Source organism: Lagopus leucura, unplaced genomic scaffold (genome assembly GCF_019238085.1).
Source record: "Lagopus leucura isolate 7727_CA_CO unplaced genomic scaffold, USGS_WTPT01 Super-Scaffold_100014, whole genome shotgun sequence".
NCBI lineage: Eukaryota > Metazoa > Chordata > Aves > Galliformes > Phasianidae > Lagopus > Lagopus leucura.
This window is the reverse complement of record NW_024962268.1, coordinates 16,081,146-16,101,979: the sequence shown is the minus strand read 5'-3', so window position 1 is coordinate 16,101,979 and position 20,834 is coordinate 16,081,146. Positions and strand designations below refer to the sequence as shown.

General features: G+C 35.9%; 1 protein-coding gene across 4 annotated transcripts in view; it reads right to left on the bottom strand.

The window, feature by feature from the left end:
• Positions 1-6,277: 6,277 nt before the first annotated feature.
• LMBRD2 (LMBR1 domain containing 2) overlaps positions 6,278-20,834 on the bottom strand; it is a 30,337-nt gene continuing 15,780 nt past the window's right edge. For 2 of the 4 annotated variants that reach the window (XM_042875496.1, XM_042875498.1), the window contains 10 exons: positions 20,559-20,742; positions 18,993-19,174; positions 17,212-17,345; positions 16,797-16,902; positions 16,088-16,185; positions 14,140-14,243; positions 13,260-13,306; positions 11,412-11,514; positions 9,908-10,037; positions 6,278-8,739 (listed from right to left, as the gene is read on the bottom strand). In XM_042875496.1, coding sequence (XP_042731430.1) covers positions 8,679-8,739; positions 9,908-10,037; positions 11,412-11,514; positions 13,260-13,306; positions 14,140-14,243; positions 16,088-16,185; positions 16,797-16,902; positions 17,212-17,345; positions 18,993-19,174; positions 20,559-20,742 — 1,149 coding nt within the window. In that variant the 3' untranslated portion in view covers positions 6,278-8,678. Of the gene's footprint in view, positions 8,740-9,907; positions 10,038-11,411; positions 11,515-13,259; positions 13,307-13,987; positions 14,038-14,139; positions 14,244-16,087; positions 16,186-16,796; positions 16,903-17,211; positions 17,346-18,992; positions 19,175-20,558; positions 20,743-20,834 lie in introns of those variants that run through there. The other 2 variants (XM_042875497.1, XR_006179771.1) reach the window with 2 other exon arrangements.

Sequence of the window (20,834 nt, the reverse complement as noted above, 5' to 3'; positions counted from 1 at the left end):
TCATCAAAGGTCACATAGTTCAACTTCCTGCTAAAGCAGAGACATCAAGAACAGGTTACTCAAGTTTGACTAGCTAAATAATACCCTAGCTATACTATAACCAAAAGATTGGTTTAATATTTTCTGGTGCAGAGCCTTTCCCCACCCCCAAGCCCTCCCCCGACGCAGCTCCATGCCGTTCCCTCGGGCCCTGTCGCTGTCACACAGAGCAGAGCTCAGTGCTGCCCTCTGCTCCCCGTGAGGAGCTGCAGCCACCATGAGGCTCCCCTCAGTTCCTCTGCACCCAAACCAGCCCAAAACTCAGTGCTGGAGGCAAGGCCCCACAGCGCAAAGCAGAGGGGACCCTTCCCTCACCCACTGTCAGTGCTGGACCAGTCTGATGTAATCCCATTAGTGTAACCCTTTGAACCTGACCCATCGGCCAAGTGTTCATCCATTCCATTGGGTTTTTTGTCAAGCTGCATGCTGGGAATTTTGCCCAGAAGAATGCCATGAAAAATAGTATGGAAAGCTTTGCTGAAAGCTTTGCCAGAAAGTGCAGACCTACTTGCTTCTCTTGGTCAGCTAAGTGTGTAACCTTGTCATAAAAGGAGATTAAGTTCCTTAAACAGGACTTTCCCCTCCTGAACTCATGTTGGCTGCGACCAGTGACTGCTTTGTATTCCAGGTGTTTTTCAGTAATTCCCAAAACAATCTCTGTAATTACACAAAGCACTGAAGGTAGACTGACAGGCCTGAAATATGTTCAAATACATTAATGTGCTCAGATAATCTCTGTAACAGCTCCCAAACAAATAACCACATAAGATATGGCCAGATCTGCTAGTCCTGTTCATTTTGATGGGATTAGAACCAAGCTTAAATCTCCTACGGCACAGCAGTGTTGATCCTGATGATCTGCACAGGGGTGAACTCGTAACAGCACTGCATGTGCATTGGCTAGATACCTGTAAGAAAAACAAAATCCCCAGGGAGTTTGCACAGTACTGAACCCAATATGTGCCTTCACAGCTGCTCTGCAATTGCAGAACTATGTATTCTTAAACCTCAGGGGTCAGTTGTCAGTGTTGATATCAGACTTCATCTTGAAAATTCTAGATGAGGCTGTGAGCACGGAAAGTTGTAAGATTACAAGACTAGGCACAGCTTACATGTTAGTCATCACCTCCTGCAGCTCCCCAAGGCCTTGCTATACCTCTGCCATTGCCTCCTCTGTCCTTTCTCTCTGGCCATGGTTCCTCTTGCCTCACTCCTTTCCACATGCAGAGCGATACACTGTTTTTGTACCTTGTCGATCTCCATAGATCTAAAAACCAAAATCCTCCAAAGTAAAAAGCTTAGAGTTTTTACCATATTAATGCTAACGGAAGGAGCCTCTGAGGGACAAAAAGGCATGCAGGTTTTCACAGAGGATGTCTAGACACAAGCCTGAGTTTTTCTGTTGTGCTGACTGAGCTATTCAAGTCCACACCTTTAACAAGATAAGCTGTTTGCGTGGATGGAACTCAAGAGCTTTTCTTAGGTTTGTGGATAACCTGACAACAGCGCCAATCCCTGACCTCTGGTTCTGAACTAAATCACTCTCTGCGACTTGCCGTGAAGAAAAGTTGTCTCTTCAGAGTCTGGTCCTCACCAACTCAAAAATACTCTTGAAAAAACTCGATGGCAACGGTGTCTAGTGAACAAAAGCGCAAGATAATACAAATGATAAGATGTATACAAAGAAGAAAGATCAAGATTTCCATCACAGCATGCAGAGCAGACTGAGCAGACACAGCATGGCACGGTGCAGGCAGAGAGAAGTGAAGTGATACTAAGTCACAACTCATACAATTCACTGCCAGTTCAATGCTATTTCAAAAGGCACTCACTGAGTACACTGAATACACTAGATAGGTGTATTATCAAACACTGAGAATTAAACAACAGAATCAATATTGCTCTGGGACCACAGAAAAATCTGACAATGAACACTGACAAGGTAGAAGATCACTCTGCTACTCCTATCTCTTTCCCAGTCAACGGAGGTAATGTCAACCCCTGGAATGTAATAAATGAGATGAACTTCATTACTATCTTTTCTAACATCTTCATGCATAGTTCACTTGCTGCATTGTCCTGAACTCACATATACATAAAATGGTAAACAAAAAAGATTTAAAGAAATGTGATAGTACAGCAACAAAGAGGGATAATGGGTGACAGTCCAGAGAGGATGTGACAGGAGAAGTCTTTAGCAACAGTTGGAGCCATTCCTACTGCAGTGAAGGTAGACACTAGTCTTGATAGGCCAAAACATGTCCTGCAACTAACTTGAAACAGCAGCTATAGATTAAATGTAGGAGACAACTAATGAAATACAGCAGTCATCCTAAACTTAGTTGTTGCAAACATCCTGATGTGCTAATAAAATGAGTAATTGCTTGCTCCAGGATTTTCAAGTTAGTACTTCCAAGAGATAATTCTGTAGTGAATTGACAATTGATAATTCCCAAGTGAAATGACGTTTCATTAGAATGAAAAAATGAAACGTAAATACATATCCTGCCACTGTAGCTGTATATAACATTTTAAAAAATTATTATTATTTTTAGGAAGGACAGAAAAATGTGATAAACATGCAAGCAGCGGAAGAGATGAGAGTTGACTCTTTCCTTCACCTTTCTCCTCACAGGAAACAGTCTTTTGCTTGTCACTAACAGCTGCATATATCTAGGACTTCTGTTCCAGTGTGATGATGGAAAAGGATGGAGCCATGCCCTTTGCCCATCTTTTGTCCCCCGAAAGTACCAAGGACCCCAGTCAGCTTCAGGAACATACAGGCTCTTTGCAGCATTTCAGTACGCACTGTGGGAAGCTTACAGTCTCCCTGCACCCACAGAAGCATGATGAGCTGTCAGTAAAGGGACTAGACCAAAAGCGCTGGTCCATGCCTCAGCTCTGGGCTCTGACAATGATATGTCAAGGCATGCAGGCTTCTGAGCAACTTCCCTTTCTAACCTGCTTTAAAGATGTAAAAAAGGTGACCACTATGTGGTTGTATTGTCTCATAGAATAAACTCTATCTGGAAAGAAGAAATAGGTAGAATTTCTCTGAAAGATCATTATCAAAAATATTTCAGAGAAGTCTGAGTATCTAAAATACACCAAGAAAAAAAATGTATTGCAGAAATGATTTATTTCATGCCAACTGAAGTCATTGACTAGATATTTTAACATACATTTCAAAAATATATCCAGTACATCAATAATTTAAATACTACACAGAAAAATTTATAACTCAGTGAATTTTAAAACAATGTTTTATGCACACGTACTTGTATCATAAGGCAAGAGAAGCTAGTCTATCCATGAGCAGCACTCCTACAGCCTACTCTTGATATACACTGGAGAATAAACATCTTCTGTTACTACAGCCATATTTGAAAATGATTTCCCTTGTCTTCCAGACACTTCCATAGAAATTTAAAGTGATTTCTTAAAGAAAATAATTCCTACAGTGACAGTTAAGATATCACACTTGAACTACTATAATTCACAGGAATGTCAAATACAACAACACTATCCTGAAGAAATAATTGAAGTCGCATATTATTATTGCCTCTCAATTACATCTAAAACACACGCACATAAAATTAAGCATGCTGAGGAATACATTCCAGTGCATTTTAATGGAGACAAAGAACATACGTGATTGGCATTACCACACAACTGAAACAGAAGATACCAAATGTAATGCAATATAATCAATGACAGCAATCTATATACTAGAAAGGGATCTAGTTCAAGGTGCTATTCTGCAAGGGATGCTGTGTTTCTGTCAACATAATCAAATGGTGTAGGAGTGTCTCAGCTTCAGATTAGACTACTTAATTAGAGGCACAGATAATATCAAAAGAACTGCTGTGAAACAGCATATTCCTGCAGAGTTTATTAGGGAAAAGGAACGTAAAAATTTCAAAACATTTACAAGATACACCAGTAAGTTGCTCTGTAAAAAAATCGATCATTTTCCGAATGCTAAAACAAAAATTAAAAGCTAGGAGACAATATACGCAATGAGTGGCATTTCTTTTAATTATACATATGGAAACAATTCTGTTATGAATAGGCAGATTTCCTTAAGAAGCCTCACAGAAAGTTTCCATTCACAAAATGATCTCTATTTGGTACTGTAAATCCCCTCAAACTGCAAGTAATTAGCAGCAGTAATGAAATTTGGAAGAAATAATGTATTTTTCATTAAACATTGACAACATTCTGAGATAAATTTAGTAAAGTGAGAATTATCGTCATTACTGAAAATCAGAGTAACCATTGGTAATATTTCATATCTAAAAATCACCATGATTGTTTTAAAATAGTAAGAATAAATATTGAACAGATAGCAGCTTTCCACCATTCCCTTTAATACTGCTAATGACGATTTATTTTACAAGTGCTTGATTGCAAAGCAGAGACATATTGTATACTGTGATTTTTCCAGTAGTGTAAGTTACAGTAGTTTAAAGTTTGTTGCCATACTCATATGATAGAATATGCCATAGTATGCCCAAATTGTCACTTGCTAACACAGACTAGAAGCTCAGGTTTTTTTGTATTCCCTCATAAAAAAATTCCTTACTTTACATCACTAAGTGCTGTGCCTTAACATGCAGAGAGGGCTCATTTCCCAGTATGTGTAAGTTAGCAGAACATGTACATGCTTAAATGCCTGAAAATACAGAACTACAGTTCTAGCAGGAACAGTAAGACTAGACTAGAGCTTTTTGCTATCTGTACTGTCTAAGAAATCCAGCACTGACAGAGTGTTAAAATAGTTACTGTTTTCACTCCCGCTTTGTAAAGTTTGTGACAATTTACTTTTCACTGGTTTACAATCTTGGGTGGTTGCTTGGTGCAATTTCTATGTGTAAGTGGTGCTCACAGCATAAGAAGTACACTTTGGCTGCTTGCTAATTCAAGAAGTGGAATTGTAAATAAAGATACAACTGACATTCTTTAGTTGCAAATAAACATGACTATATACCAACAGAATTAATAAACATTCTGTTTCCTAAAGCAAACTTTGCAAGCTCGTTTTACTTCAAATTATCAAATCTGGAGCATCAAATGTGCTGCAAGAAAAACATTAACATACATTACAATCACAGCTTAAACATGCCAAAGCTGGTTTTAGTTTATTTACTTATATTTCTTTTAATATAGGCTATTTTTAGAGTATAATTACAGTAGCAAAGAACTCAGTACAGATGCCACAGTCAGGCACTTACTTAACCCCCAGGCAAGTTCTGCATTATTTTTATAAGCAGTAACTGAAGTAGTCTGCAGTGAGCTCAAGTACACAGCAAATGTTGTGCAGGTACATAGCTTGGTTCTGTAATGTTCTTTTATTGTAACCAGTCATCTTTAGTTAAAAGCTTTTCATATTTAGTCATAGGAACTTACAATTACTTTTTGAAACACTAATTAGCTACAAATTGCACTTAGAGCAAGAGTAATAACTGTTAGTCAGTAATGAATACATGGATGAAACATCACACGGATGACATCACTTATCATCTCCTTATTTAAACCTTTAGTATCCAGCTGGTATGTGACACTGGGGATCTCTAAGCACTATCCAGAGAGAGCTGTTGAGCTATTTTAAAGCCCTCGTGTCTGTGGTTTCAAAAAGCAGCCATTAGTTACTCTACTACTCCACTGCAACATATGACAAAAGGTCAGAAGATTCCCATCTAAATGACCTCATAATTTCAATACTAGCAGATGGATTCCCACAGCAATTAATTTACAGTAAAATCCTCATATTACTGTATCCTGAGGAAAACACACAGATGTCTTATGTCACGAACTAGTTAGCTTTTGTATATAAAACCCTCAACAAGTTTCAATTGTAAATTCGTTAGCAACCATTCCACAGGTGTCTGAGCGACTGAAGGAAGTGGAGCTGTTTAATCTGGGGAAAAGGAGGCTGAGGGGAGACCTTATTGCTCTCTTCAAATATCTGAAAGGTGCTTACAGCGAGAGCAAGGCTGGTCTCTTCTCACTGGTGACAGGATGAGGGGCAATGGCCTCAAGTTGCACCAAGGGAGGCTTAGGTTGGATATCAGGAAAAACTTCTTTACAGAAAGGGTTAAGCACTGGAATAGGCTCCCCAGAGAGGTGGTTGAGTCACCATCCCTGGATGTGTTTAAAAACCAATTGGATGGGGTGCTCAGGGACATGATTTAGTGGTGGGTTGTTAGAGTTAGGGCAGTATGGTTAGGTTGTGGTTGGACTTGATGATCTTTTAAGGTCTTTTCCAACCTGAGCAATTCTATGATTCTATGTGTCTATGAATGCAGAAAAATCATGCCCTGAGAAGGCTGATTCAATACTCTGAAGTCAACAGCAGCTAGATAGGAGTACTTCACAAGAGCTCTGAAAAATAAACATTCCTTTCATGATTTTTCCATTAGCACTGAATTAGATCCCTTTGTAGTGACATTTCAAGAGTTAAATAAAGAACTTACACCTTATTTCATCCATGTATTTTTACAAATACAAATTACAAATAAACTTTTGGGCAATTAAATGACATATAAGCTATAAAAATAGAAATATAAAGTCTAGAAATGTTAATTGTTGATGGATGTCCAAAAAACATATACAACCTCTTTCAGATCAGGCTGGACTAATAATAGCATTTCTAAGATTATCTAATAAAAATTAAATATGTAACATCACAAAGTTGCTATAGAACAGTCTGCATCCAGAAACAACTATCCTATTTTCTTGACTTTCATTCCCTGATACAGCCATGCTGTATCATGCTGATCAAGCTTTTATAAGACATAAAATACTCAAACTAAAATGTGTCCTCTTACATGCAACATAGAAATTACATGAACTTGGGTACATTTGAGCATGGCTGTAATTCAGTGTATTCACCTCATAAGTGAGGGTTACTTTATGTCTGCCCTTTTATTTACATAATCATTTCTACACAAGCATTTTTCCTCCTTCATAACAGAAATATAGTATTTTAAAACAGGCAGATCAAATTAATAATATAAGATCAATATATTATAAATACCACTACTGTTAGAACATACAATGTACTAAATTGCAGGAGGTAGAGTTAGATCCCCATTAACAGTTACTTCAGAAAAAGACTACTTCTAAAAATTAGTAGAACATGTAGTTCATGAAAGTTTACTTTTCAGACTATCTCAGTCTCAGGTGCTTTAATGGATGCTTATCTTTTTAAGCATGATAAAAAATTAATGACGGAAGCATGTTCTCTTTCCATTTTCATCATCATTTAGAAATAAGTAAAAAGAAAACTCCCAAGTGCAAGAATATATGACAAATTCCCATAAAGCAGCATTTTAAGTTAATCGTATTTCCCAAGATATCATGAGTATGATCACATCTTTTACCTTATGATTACACTTGAAAGTTCATTTGACAAACTACAGTTAAAATGCATCTACACCAATTAAATTAAATAGAAGCATTTCTACATAGTTAATAATTGGCATTTTTGAATGGCATTTAAATGAATATGCATTTAATCTTTTTGCAACAATTTACTGCAAAATACAGGCACCTTAAGAACTGATACATAATGCAAACAGGACATGTGGGATATTAAAAGTGTTCATCATTATCTAGTTGTGCTATGTATTTCCCTTCTTCTAAAGAAACACTCAAAAATTTTAAGCTGTGTCTGAAATCTATGCAAATAATTTTTTTCCAAATTTAACTCATTATTCACATTAGATTTCTTTTATGCTTTTAAAAAAAAGAACCCAAAACATTAGTCTGCCAATATTTTTCAACAGTTAGAACTGTAAAAATCTTAAGCAAACATCATGCCTTTGATAACATTTCCTTGCTATTGCACATACATTCATACGACAGTGAAACCTTCATCCATATTCATCTAGTCACACACACAATCTAGAATTGCTTGGGTTGGACCGTAAGGACAATCCAACACACTGCCCAGGCACAGCTGCAACTCACTTGCCCAGGGCCCCATCCAGCCTGGCCTTGAACACTGGAAAAGAAAATATCACCTTTCTTGACAAATACATATTCTAAATTTCATTAGTTCTAAAACTAATGCCAGCAAGATTTGTGAAAACAGACTGCCATTCAGTCCTTCTGCTTATTTAGGGTCTGATCTAAAGACTACTGAAGCCAAAAGAAGACTAATTTAAATCTGTAAATTTTGGACTAGTCATAAATGTTTAGATAGAAAATTTAGTAAGTGTCCACTATTGTAATCAATATAACTGCACTTTGGATGCATCAAGATTTTCTCATAGCATCTTTTTCCATACAAAAAAAAAAACCCTTCCAGAAAATGTTCATTCTGAAGCTTAATATTGTAATTCAAGTTGAGCCTTTTTTATGAAATTAATCTCTAGTAATTTAATTACTAGTTCTCTCCTTTTGGTCATTATAAAAACTCATATGGATGCACAATAACATCTAAAATAGAAGAAGAATATTCTTGTTGTAACTGGTAGAGTTACCATACAGATACATTTCCAAAATATAGCTGTTTCTTCATTTTTTTAATAAAACAAAAATGATCTTTTCTGGTTCAGCAATAACCATAAATACAATGTTTTCCAAGCAGCGAATAGGAAATAGATTGCCAATGATTTTTCTTTAGATTTAGATTAGACATCCTCAAATATTCTGCTTCGAGACATTGACAGATATCTTCCACCAGGCTGGTACCTGCAGAATGAATTTTAAATATGAAAAGATATCACAGCAAAAAGAAGAAAGACCTATGAATGAAGACTTCAGATATCACATCTGCTCCAGAAAAATTATATATGCCTACTTCCATTTTTGTAGACTGTTACTTATTTCAAACACTGTATAGAAGTAGAAAACAGAATTACACTAGGCTGCTTCCTATTTAAACTTTGTGCTAAAAAGAAACCCAAAAAGAACTCCAGAAGCCAAAACTTTTCCAAATGTGGTGACATTAGATTAGACAATTTAGTTGTCAGTATTAACAAGTATTGCTGAATCAACCTGTCGAACCTGCCACCATCATTTAAAAACATTCTTTATATGTTTATGGACCGGCATTTATTTGCTGAAGTTACAGACAGAAGTCAACACAAACAATTTCAGATGGATTTGATATGCTAATTTAAACTGAAAAACATACAAATTATAACTTTTTGTAGAAAAATTTTAAACAATTTGTCATAGCAAGGTTCTAATACATAGCTGTCTAGATTAAAAAAGCACGATTAAACATTTTACTTCTTTCCTGGATGCAAGTAGAACTTAGCAGCTAATAATATATCCTATTTCATGATGGATATTGGAAACACACACAATTCCCTATTATTCACATAGCTACACTGCTCAGCATAAGACTTTGCCCAATAGGTTCAGATTTGAATTTACTAGTCTCAAGATCTGATGCACAGGTGCACTCCTGCAACTACTGATCCTATAATGCTCAGTTTCATTTCCTTCAATCTTTACAGATTTTCTTTTATTCAAGGAATAATAAGCTCTCTGAAGTCTTATAGGAAATTGAGAAAAATAAAATACCTATACTGAGCATATGTAAGTCATTATTCTGTACTTTCACTACTGTGTTTATATGCACAGTTTCCAGATTATGCTAACACATAAATTTATGGTCATCTCAAACCTTACTCAGACATTTCTATAAAAACTGATAAAACCCAGTGGTTTCAATTGGGTTGAAAACACTTTCGATATCATCAGAGAGAAGGAAGAAAAAAAAAAAAGCGATGTGAGAAGCAAATACTGTTTATAAAGGTATTATACAAAATCATCTGACATAGCTGTTACAGGACAGGAGATAAAAGCTATTAAAATTTTTAAATTGTAAGTAAAACAGAGGATTCCTCACCTTCCAGAGTCCGATTCAAGAGGGTCATCACTAATTGAGTCTGCATTAAAATCCAAAGGTTCTGCATCCTGAAGAAGTTCTATTCTATCTCTTTCAGTCCTACCATTTGTTCGAGTGTACTTTGACAGTGCTGAATAGGTAAAAAGCAGGAAAAAGATCCATTTAATTCTATAAACACATCCCACTGTGTGAAAACATCAAACTTAAAAGACCAGTATAATAATTTGCTAGTAACTCATCTAAAGCATAATCATGAATATGTAGAGTAAATTCAGTATTAAATAAAATCTGACCGTATGCTCAAAGTTTGGGTCTTTTTAGATTTTTTGTTCTTATTTATCTGCAGAACGACATAACTGCAACAAGCAGATGAGATCCATTTTGCAAAGAGTCACAGAAAATTAAAAGTTAAAATTAAAAGTAAAAAATATAGAAACATTATTTACAAATAAATAAATTCTTGCCATTCTTGACATTTTTAACCAAGACAGACAAAAACGCTACGTGCAAAATTTAGCTGGAATTTTTTAAGTTCTTCTGTTGGTTTTGAAATGGAAAAACTCATGAATGAATGAAATACAGCTGTTTAGCAATTCACTGCCAGCTTCAGGCCAGTGTCTACAGCTTGTTTTGGGCCTAGTTAATAGCAGAATATAATTGAATACAATTTCAGTTAGTCTTTATCTGAATACTTTGGCTTCCTACTGGTTTCCACTCTTAAAAAGAGTGGCAGTAAGACCTACTTTATTTTTTATTGAAAGCACTTGTCTTGAATCTTCTCCTTTTTATTTTATAAACTTTAATCACTTTTCCATCACTTCATTCAACCTGTCACATTTAGCTGTTTAGTTTCATTTCTCACCTGTTGTTAGCTTACATGAGTACATGAAATATGCACTGAAAGTTAGCAAAAGGACAAAAAAAATCAGTGGACAATAAGAGGTTTGTTTACTTTTAAACATTTTCAACTCAACATTATTCTTCTTCTACAAGCAAATACTGCTGTACATGTAACAATCTAAATTGGCTAGTTTAATGTGTTATTAAATGACATGCATGCACTCATGTATATTCTGGCTTTATATTTGTAAGTCATTACTCCAACCCAAATCAGTTTATTTGCATGCAGAAGAGGTTCATTCCAATATTTAAAATTTCCAACTGCGAGGTATACCTCAAATATAGTTTTGTGGGTTTTTTTGTTAACAACTGCTACTCTAGTTGTATGTCCCATGAGAAAATCAAGTAATTTAGACCAGCCAGAATCTCCAGCCTCAGCAAGTCGAAATGTAGAAGATGAGAAGAAACATGGCACTTGTCTTGAATGGTCAAGCTAGCACTATTTCCTTCCTAAAGAAGGAAATGTATCAGTATATGATCTGAGACAAAAAGGAAACTTTTTACTTTTACTTACAGTCAGTATTGCACAGACAGGATATTAAAAACCTAAAAGCAAGCAAACAAAAAATTTCCACACAGCACAAAAAAGCCCCACACAACTTACGTCTATTAGTATTGGCCTCTGAGAAGCTGGATTCTTTTTGCTCTGTGTGGACAACCCTGTTTCTAGTGGAATCCTCTCTATTTCCATACCGTTCTTTCCATTCCTGGAAAAAGACAAAAAAAGAAAAACATGAACTGTCAGAAAAGTAACGCAACTAAAGCACACACAGGATCAACAGATACTGCAGTCTAGAGCTAACTGATCAACCTTGCCACACAGTGAAAGAAAATACTTTGAAAATGTTACTGCTTGATATCTTGATACAAGAAGAGTTCTTGTTTTGTTTTTAGCTCAGTGTTTATGTACCTTTACAAAACCAATTTCAGTAACTGCTCTTTAGGAGAAAAATACTCAGAGGAAACAAACTACATATTAAATCTACAAAGTTCTTCAACTGTTACAGTGCAAAGGCAGATGCTCGTTGTTTGGTTTATATTTCCATCTAGTGGCAGAATGGTAGAACACCCAGACAAAAAAAGAAAAACAGTTATTGTTATACTTCTATCACATAATCTTTTAGCCTTCAATAATTTTAATACGAAGAATTATGAAGTATTAAAGAAGAAAACCTACTCTTCTTAGGAGACAAGTTCATGACACAGTAGAAACCTTTCCTATTGCATCTGTAACTTCCATATTGATCAGATTCTTATATGGACCCTTGATAAACTCAAAAGTTACTATGCTAATTTATGCCAACAGATCTTACAGTTCAAGCTGCAGAGAAAGTATTTATCATGATGTAACAAAAGAATACTCTTATATCCTCTAGAAGTTTCAAGAATATATGTGCTACAGTGTAAAATGCAAACTCAAAAAACAGGTTTTTTCATATTCATATTTTTTTCTATTTCAAAAATAGAAAATGAGTTTTCTATTGAAAATAAAATTGCTGATTTATGTCAGTTCATTTCAGTGTGTAACAAAGGTATAATGCACTGACTGGTACTTGGTTTTGTATTAAGGGAAAGCCTTAAAACTATGGGATGGAAGGTGCAGAGCAGAGCATCAGAAGAAAGGTTTTTGCAGTACTAGCTGTTAACAAGAATTGAAGGCAAGTATCCCTGAGCTTGAAGAATCCAGAGGTTTTAGACCCCGTATTATCCTAGCTTTCTGCAAATAATACTTTTCCTTTAGGCAGTTTATTTTTCACATGTACTCCTTAGATATCCTTTCTTTCTATACTGAATTTGAAGTCAAAAACAAAAGCTACAATTAACTGAACTTGCTGAAGCGAAACTCTCTGAATTATGTTTCAAAAATTATTTGAAACAAAGATTCTGTTTGTTACTCAGTGGCAAGAGTACTCATTCCTTCCTGCTTATTTTCTTTGAAGAAGGGAACTACATTAAATGTTTTCCCTGCTCAGAAGGAAAAAATTAATCTTTGCCAATTACTAGCAATGACTATGCAAAACAGCAGGGTAAGTCTGTGAAGAGCACTCAGTCCCCATTCCAAGAGAACAACCCAACACTGCAAGTCTGTTATTTCAAGCAAATCAGCATCAACAGAACAGACTGAGAACAAACTCTTCCAGATTATTCTGAATCTTGTAGGTCAGGTCTGGTTATCTTGACCTATGTTTATAGCCATAATTGATTCTAAGAATAGAGTGAGTAACAAGAGAGTACAAGTAGTATCACCACAATAACCCTCTTATCTTTTAAAAAGAAAATATAAATTATCTTTTTTCCTCAGCCAGGACTATTCTACAAGACAAAACTGTTTCCATCTGTGGTTGCAGGACTTTCTTCTTGTAAAAAGTTAGTCTGAATTAAATAACAATGGCCATCCCCAGTAGATTTTTTATTATATTAACATTGTGATTACATAAAATAAATCTTTTACCCTTCTTCTGTTTTCACCTTCTTCCTGCCTTTGCCGTTTTCTTTTCTCTAGAAATAAAAAAAAGTCTGTAGCTAAATACAAGAACAATCACTTCTAACAGGTTTTTCTTAAACAAATGCAACAAAAAAAATAACATTAACTATTGAGATTCTTACTGAAATAGTTGGTTAATACAATTAAAGACACATGAAGTTCATTGTAATGGAATTTCTCATTAAAATTAATTTGTCATGTTGACAACGGCTGTCATCAGTGCTGAAATGCACCACTTACATGCTCACATCTACTCCTTTGGTCTCCTTAAACATTCAGCAAGCATCAATGAATGCCAATGGGTGCCATTTTTTCACATGGAGGAATTCAATAACACACCTTTGCTTCACCTGCACTTCCATGTCACATGCCATTTTGTCAGACTGCCCCTCTGCTGCCATCACGGCAACAACATTTAACAGAAATATTGTCAGGAAGGCTCAACCTCGACTGCCATGAAACCAACATCCACCTCTGACATTATAGATAAACAAAATAAAATAGGAGGCATTACTTTCAGATCTCAGCCCCCCTAAGATATTATTGATATTACTACTAGTACTACTATAGATATTATTACTAAGATAGTAATGGCTTCAGAGTACCAGCACTTAACTAAATTGTAAAATTACCCACACTGAATGAGTAAAGTTGGTATTTTATTGCAGATGTCAACAAAGTCCAACAGTACTTACATAGCAACCTGTATTGTTAATCTGTAGTGTTTTGTGCAGCAGATTGCCACCTACAGTTCAAAAATTGAAAAGCTATGTCTTTTTATTTTTTTCACAGACATGGAAGAATTACTGTATTTTGTAGGATGATTAGGATATGGGATCTGAATTACCTCTTCGGATTAACTCTTTTCCTTCATCAATCAAATCAGAGGTCATTTCACTGTCCCCCATGAACTGCTGGAAACCCAAAAGATTCAAGCAACGAGTTCCTAAACTGGTAAAAGCAGAAACATAAGGAATTTCCCATATTAGTTTACAATGGGTAAATGGATACATTATATTGCAAAATGCAAAATAGACATTTCAGAAATACAGTAATTTAGGAACAATTAAAAAAACAAAAAGTAAAACATGAAAAACGGAAAACAAATAATACTACCTGAGAAATCAGAAAATTCAAACAAGGTTCCTGAATGTAATTGAAAGGATGGAAGACCTCTGTTCAAGTAGTAGGATAAAAATGCTTATAGTCTGAGAGTAGTACAAATTTAAAACAATTATTTGATATCTTCTCAAATAGAATAGTAATTACGCCTATGTCTCCTCTTGACTCTCCTCTGCCAGAAGAAAATTACTGAAGATTACATGCAACAAGATTTCTGTTTTTGGAACAACAATAACAGGAAAGCTGCTTTCATCTCAGTTATTACTCAGAAGAAACACCTGGCTTTTTTTTTTTATTTTTATTTTTATTTTTTTTTTCAGCTGTAGGAACACTTCTCATTTTGTATCCCATCAGACAGCAGTCAGAAAATAAACTTGCTCCACCTTTCATAAAGGATTAAGCTAATACTGAAATTGTATCCAGGAACTTTTTCACTACCAGAGCCTGCAACTACTGTTTTTTCATTTTTTTCTCTGTCTAACCCAGAACATTAATATTATGTCTAAATACAGCTTCACTTAAGGGGAAGATTTTTCCTGTCCTGTCTCAGCATTAAGACTGCTGGATTAAATAGCTTTATTTGATAAATTTTAATAAACATTCAATCCCATGTGTACTTGATTTTTTATAAGGTATTAGAGATCCTGCAAATCAGATTCTTCATTTTTTTTCTCCCCTTTCCTTTCCCTTTCATTACATTGTAACAGCAAAGAGAAAGATCATCAGAGACAAATTACACAAATCAGTTTTCCTTTCTTGTTTGCTTAGGGGATTATTTTCTTCATAGAATGGCTTGGGTTGGAAGGAACCTCAAGGATTATCAAGCTCCAAACCTCTTGCCATAAGGCAGGGCCACCAACCTCCATTTCTAATATTAGACCATTTAACCTGAAAGTAGGTAGGGAAAAAGTAGGACTGTATTCTTGCTATCAGTGGATGCTCAAACTTTCTAGCATCAAACCACTTTCCCTAAAATTCTAAACATATACAGTGCTTCTAACTGAATAGCAGTGCAAGACTGAAGAAGCAAACAAACATGAAATCATATCTCTTAGAGTGGTCAGAAGCAGATGTTTTGAAATAAAACAACAAAAAGCAAGCACATAACAGTATTTCCTGTAATTATCTTTTCAGATTCCAGCAATCTGTGTTTAAGGGAGAAAGATCCAGTGATTTAAAACACCAGCTAGTCTAGTAACCACTGGATTAAATAAGGAAAACAGCTTTCTTTTACAGATTTTAATTAAACATTCAGTTCCACATATGTTTGTTGCAAGTCTGCTGGAACATTCATTATCTAGAGGTTTTGCAAATCTGTGTATCAGAAAACTGCTGAAAATATAGCTTCCTCACAGTAATTTTAATTTCATTTGGCATAACGTATGTTTGTGGGCTTCAAAGTTTGAACAGAAAAGAACCCAAAACATGATTAATGAATGTTTGGTGGAAAATGGAATTAGTATTAAAGAAAATCAAGAAGTTAGGAGTTCATACAAAGGATATTCTTAAAATGAATACTTTTAACACAAATAAATCTAAAACTATTTCATTATTTTTCGCATTTCTGTTAATATGTCACATCTCATCATCTGGAAATGAGTCTTTTCTTAAGAGATAAAATTGAAATTATTAATATAAAGAAATGCAGAGGATGAGTCTTGCCCATTACTTACCTAAAGTATGTGGCAATGCAGAGAATGACAACAAGCATTGGGTAATATATGTAGAATCCATCTGCAATGAAGGACAGCACTTTCATTGATCCCATTATCTGGAAAACAGAACCAGAAGAGCAAGAAGCTCTGATGATACCCAGGAAAGATTTTGCTACCTCATTCTTTCCAGTTCACAACACATAAATACACAATTCTTAGGTTACATATACATAGGTATTATCATCACACATCTAATTCTTGTCATCTCACCTAATCCAAATTCAGTACAAATTTAGTGTGTTTCATCTGGTGTTGAAGTACAAGAAAAGAGGACTATTTGCTAAGAACAAAGGTAGACATTACTTGCTGTCAGAAACTATTTATTCAGTAGAACCAAATTCAGCAATTTTCAGCAGACAGTAAGGTTGGCTCCTAATCCATAAAGATACCCCATGCACAGAAGCCAGTGGGAGCTAACGCTCTTAAGAAGAGAAGCCTGCACTCTTCAGCAATCTATACTTTTCTAGGACAAAGGACAAAACATTTGGTTGACAACTCCACTGTAGCCAGCAATCATTACCAAACTCCTGCTCTGTAACTCTTTCTACCCTGTTTAACGTAAGTGCAAAAATACAAATATCTGAATCTTACTATAAAAATTATCACAAAGCATTTTCTTCTTCTCTAAATCATGACAAAGCCCCAATGCCTTATTTCCTGTACTTACTGATGTGTAAGCAGTTGGCTGAGCATCTCTGTGAGAGATTGTTGCATCCATATGGGTCAAGCCCAAAAAATTCAAGCATAATGGTGGAGTGAGACGGCAAAATAACCTGAATAAATGCAAGAGGTAACAAACAGCATTTAAAACAATTTATTGCACCCAAAATATTAAGAAATCATATCAAGGAGTATGGCTTTCATGGCCAGGTTGGATGGGGCTCTATGCAACTGACGGACATGAAGGCAATCCTTCCCAAGGCAGTGGTCTTGAACTATAAGGGCCCTCCTCACCCAAACCATTCTATGACACAATTTAAACATATATATGAATATAAATGAAAGAATGTAAATAAATCTTAATGGACATTTTCAATAGATTATTTGACATGAAATTTGCAAAATACGTGCCACATACTCACATGCCACTGAAAAGGAGACTGTATGCATCTGTTTGATGATGTGAAGCTAAGTAGTAATAGTTAAATACGCGGATTCTGAAGACAGTGGAGTAAACACAGATACTGAGGAAAAAGATGGTAAGAAAACAGGCCATCTACAAAAGAGGGAAAAAAATACCTATTTGAATATAGAACTATCCTGGTTTGGCCTGGGACAGTATTAATTTTCCTCCTAGTAGATGGTATGGTGCTGTATTTTGGATTTAAAATAACACTGATAATACATCCATGCTTTAGCTGTTGCTGAACAATTCATTACACTGTCAACATATTACCCTATATTACCTCATCAGCAAGGAGCAAGGGGTGCACAAGGTGCTGGGAGAGGACAGAACCAGGACACGTGATCCAAACTAGATAAAGAGACACCTTATACCATACAAAACCAGGCTGAACAGTAAAACAGGATTGGGATTTGGTTAGAGCAGCTGCCGCTGCCTGGGGACTGGCTGGGCACTGGTCAGCAGGTGCAGCACTTATTTTGTTTATTCTTTTTGTTATCATAATAAAAATCATAAAATCTTATTTTTAGTTCTGTTATTTTCCTTTTCTTTCTTTTTCTTCCTTCTTCTTACACTGTGCTTATATAAAGCTGCAAGTTCTTGTGCTATTCAATTTTCTCCCCTATTCTGCTACATGGAAGCAATGAATGAACAGCTGTGTGGTGTTTAACTGCTTGCCAGGTTAAAACACAAGAACTCTGCTAAAGGTATTAATATGTTAACACAATCTGTATATGCAACAGATTGAATGCAGAGTAATTTTTCGTTTTGAAATTGGACAATAAAATCAGTGCCAATACCAGGAAAAAAAAACCTCCACAAACTTGTGTTGAACTATACCTGAAACACTCTGAACTTCATGTAAGTTATATCATAACTGACACTAGAAACACATACTCTACTTTTTTGTAACATAAATGGCATTGATTTAAGTATCTTGATAATTACAATGAATCATTTAACATCTTCTTCCTTTAAAAAGCATTAAGAACAGGTGTTTTAAGTTCAACCCAATTTATTAGTATACTGAAGCTTCTTCTGCTCATCTGCTTTACTGTTCCCAAGACAAGGGGAAATGGTTTTGAGGGAGGGAAGATTTAAGTTGAATGTCATGGGAAGTTCTTTACTACGAGAGTGGTGAGGTGCTGGAACAGGCTGCCCAGAGAGGCTGTGGATGCCCCGTCCATGAAGGTGTTCAAAGCCAGATTGGATGGGGCCCTGGGCAGCCTGGTCTAGTATTAAATGTGGAGGTTGGTGGCCCTGCCTGTGGCAGGGGGGTTGGAGATTCATGATCCTTGAGATCCCTTCCAACCCTGGCCACTCTGTGATTGTGTGATAACTTTCTGCAGTCAAATTCTAGCCCCATCATGGAGTACTGGATTTCTGGCCAGCAGTGGATTCCTACTTAGGAGAAAGAGGTCATATAAATGGTCGATTAGATGGTAGGTCTAATATAAATGGTCAACCATATAAATGGTCGATTAGATGGCAGGTCTAAATATTTAGGCTCCAAGCTAATGTTTCATGAATTATTCTACATGTGGTATTCAGATCGAACGACTTTCTCTCTGTAACAGAGAGGTAAAAGGCAGACCTCCCTCACAAAATCAAAGTCTGGTACAATGTATTGTACAGAGCTTCTGAAAGCTTGTAACAGAAACTTAAAGTCAATTTCATCTACTATTATTGTAAAAACAATCTAGTTTAAAGCCTTCTGTTGAGTGATGATCTCGAACTTACCTCTATGTATATATAATTGTATGTCTTTTCTGCGAGCTGTATGAATACTGCAAATAGTGATAAAACCGGCCTTGTGCTGAAAAACGTGCATTCCGACCACACGACAATTACAGAGAATGTGGCCAAAACAACTGCAAGAACCCTGTAAAACCATGGTCGTAGAAGACACTCCCAGTACCACTCTGAAAAACAAATACACATACAACTCTCCTGAGTTAATGAAAATTAGACAACCAGAAATGGAACTCCTGTAGGAAAACAAAAAAACTATTAATAACTTACTGCATGAATAACCTTAAAATCAAGGCTAAATCTTTGGAGTTGCACATTCAAATTCTGAGATTTAATGATGCCTAGAGATCTGCCTCAGCCCTAGAGAATCATATGCACCACCTGTGGAAAACAGAATGGATTTGGGTTGCAAATATTGCAAAATTATTGACAAGAACTATTAGAGGGAGCAGAACTGGATTCTCCACTTTCAGCCCACTTTTTATTTGTTTGCTCTTATATTACTCTACTTCAAACAAAGCTTAGACTGTAAAATTGTACTAAGAAATAAATGACTGATATTATACATCAAATCAGAAGTTAATATATGACAAGAAGACACTTTCTAAAAAACTGCACAAGCAACAATATTTCTAATTATCAGTATAGGACAGACAAAGAGCTCTTTCCCCTGTGCAATACTACAAGAGCTGCAATATCCTAATATTCTACAGATGTAAAAGATGGCTACAATTCCATAATTTGAAATTTCAAGTTTTTTCTTCATTTAAAATTTCAAAATATTTCAGTTGCTATTAAAGCATGCTACTGCTATTAAATCTGTAAAAAGTTTAAACCGAGAGTCAAGTGCATAACTCAATGCCTGATGAATCTTTCATTAAACAAGCATTTCAAATGCACACTTTGGAGAGTTTCCCTCTACTCTAACCAAACATCTCCGTATGTCATGGCTTTGTGATTTTTGGTTTTCGGTATTGCACACAATAATATCATGTGGGGCACTGGGAGTTTAACTGTTAATGCTCAAGTCCTGGGTACCTGCCCAAAAGAGAAGAACTACATTCCCCAGGGGACTTTGTGGTCAGGGAGAGGAGATTTAACTCCTGGCAAGGTCACCTGATGCGCTTTCTTTTTCTTCTGCTCTTGGTCGTGGGTGCTGCTCCTGTCTCCTTGCTTCTCAACGGGACTGCGCATCTCACCTCAGTGTTATGGTGAGGCCTATCCACCTTTCGGACATTCTCTCTCTCATTATATTTGATTTATTAGCTTCAATTCTAATTATGTTGTATTGTGGTGTGTTATCTTGCATTCCAATAGCATATTTAGTAAATTAGTTTGTTTCTCCTCAGATTGTTGCCTCTGTTTTTAATTATTTTGGGGTCTCCTGTTCCCTCTTCTGGAGGCGCGGAGTTCTGCGAAATCCCTCCGCCCTGCTTGTCATGGAACCGGGCCAAACCAGCCCTTAAACCAGTGACATCATATAAAACCAGCTGTTCTTACACAACATTACCAGTTACTCCTTTATATATTCAAAATCTGGATAACAGCACTTACCAATTGTTGGTGTGTAGAAATACTGAATAATTTTATTCTCTGGTTCCTGGGACTGAAAAGTATGAACAAACTGTCGAGTTGCGCTAGTCTCATTTTTTGCCACATCTTCCAGGTAAAAGGCTTGTTCTAGAAGAATTTGCCACTGGACCTGCGTACGACGATGCCTTTGTACCGAATAAATCACCTACCATAAATTCCAAGAAATTATGGTTACAACATATCATTCCAAGAAATGAGAGAAAAGCTTTGCAGAAATCCCTTAAAAATTTCCACATT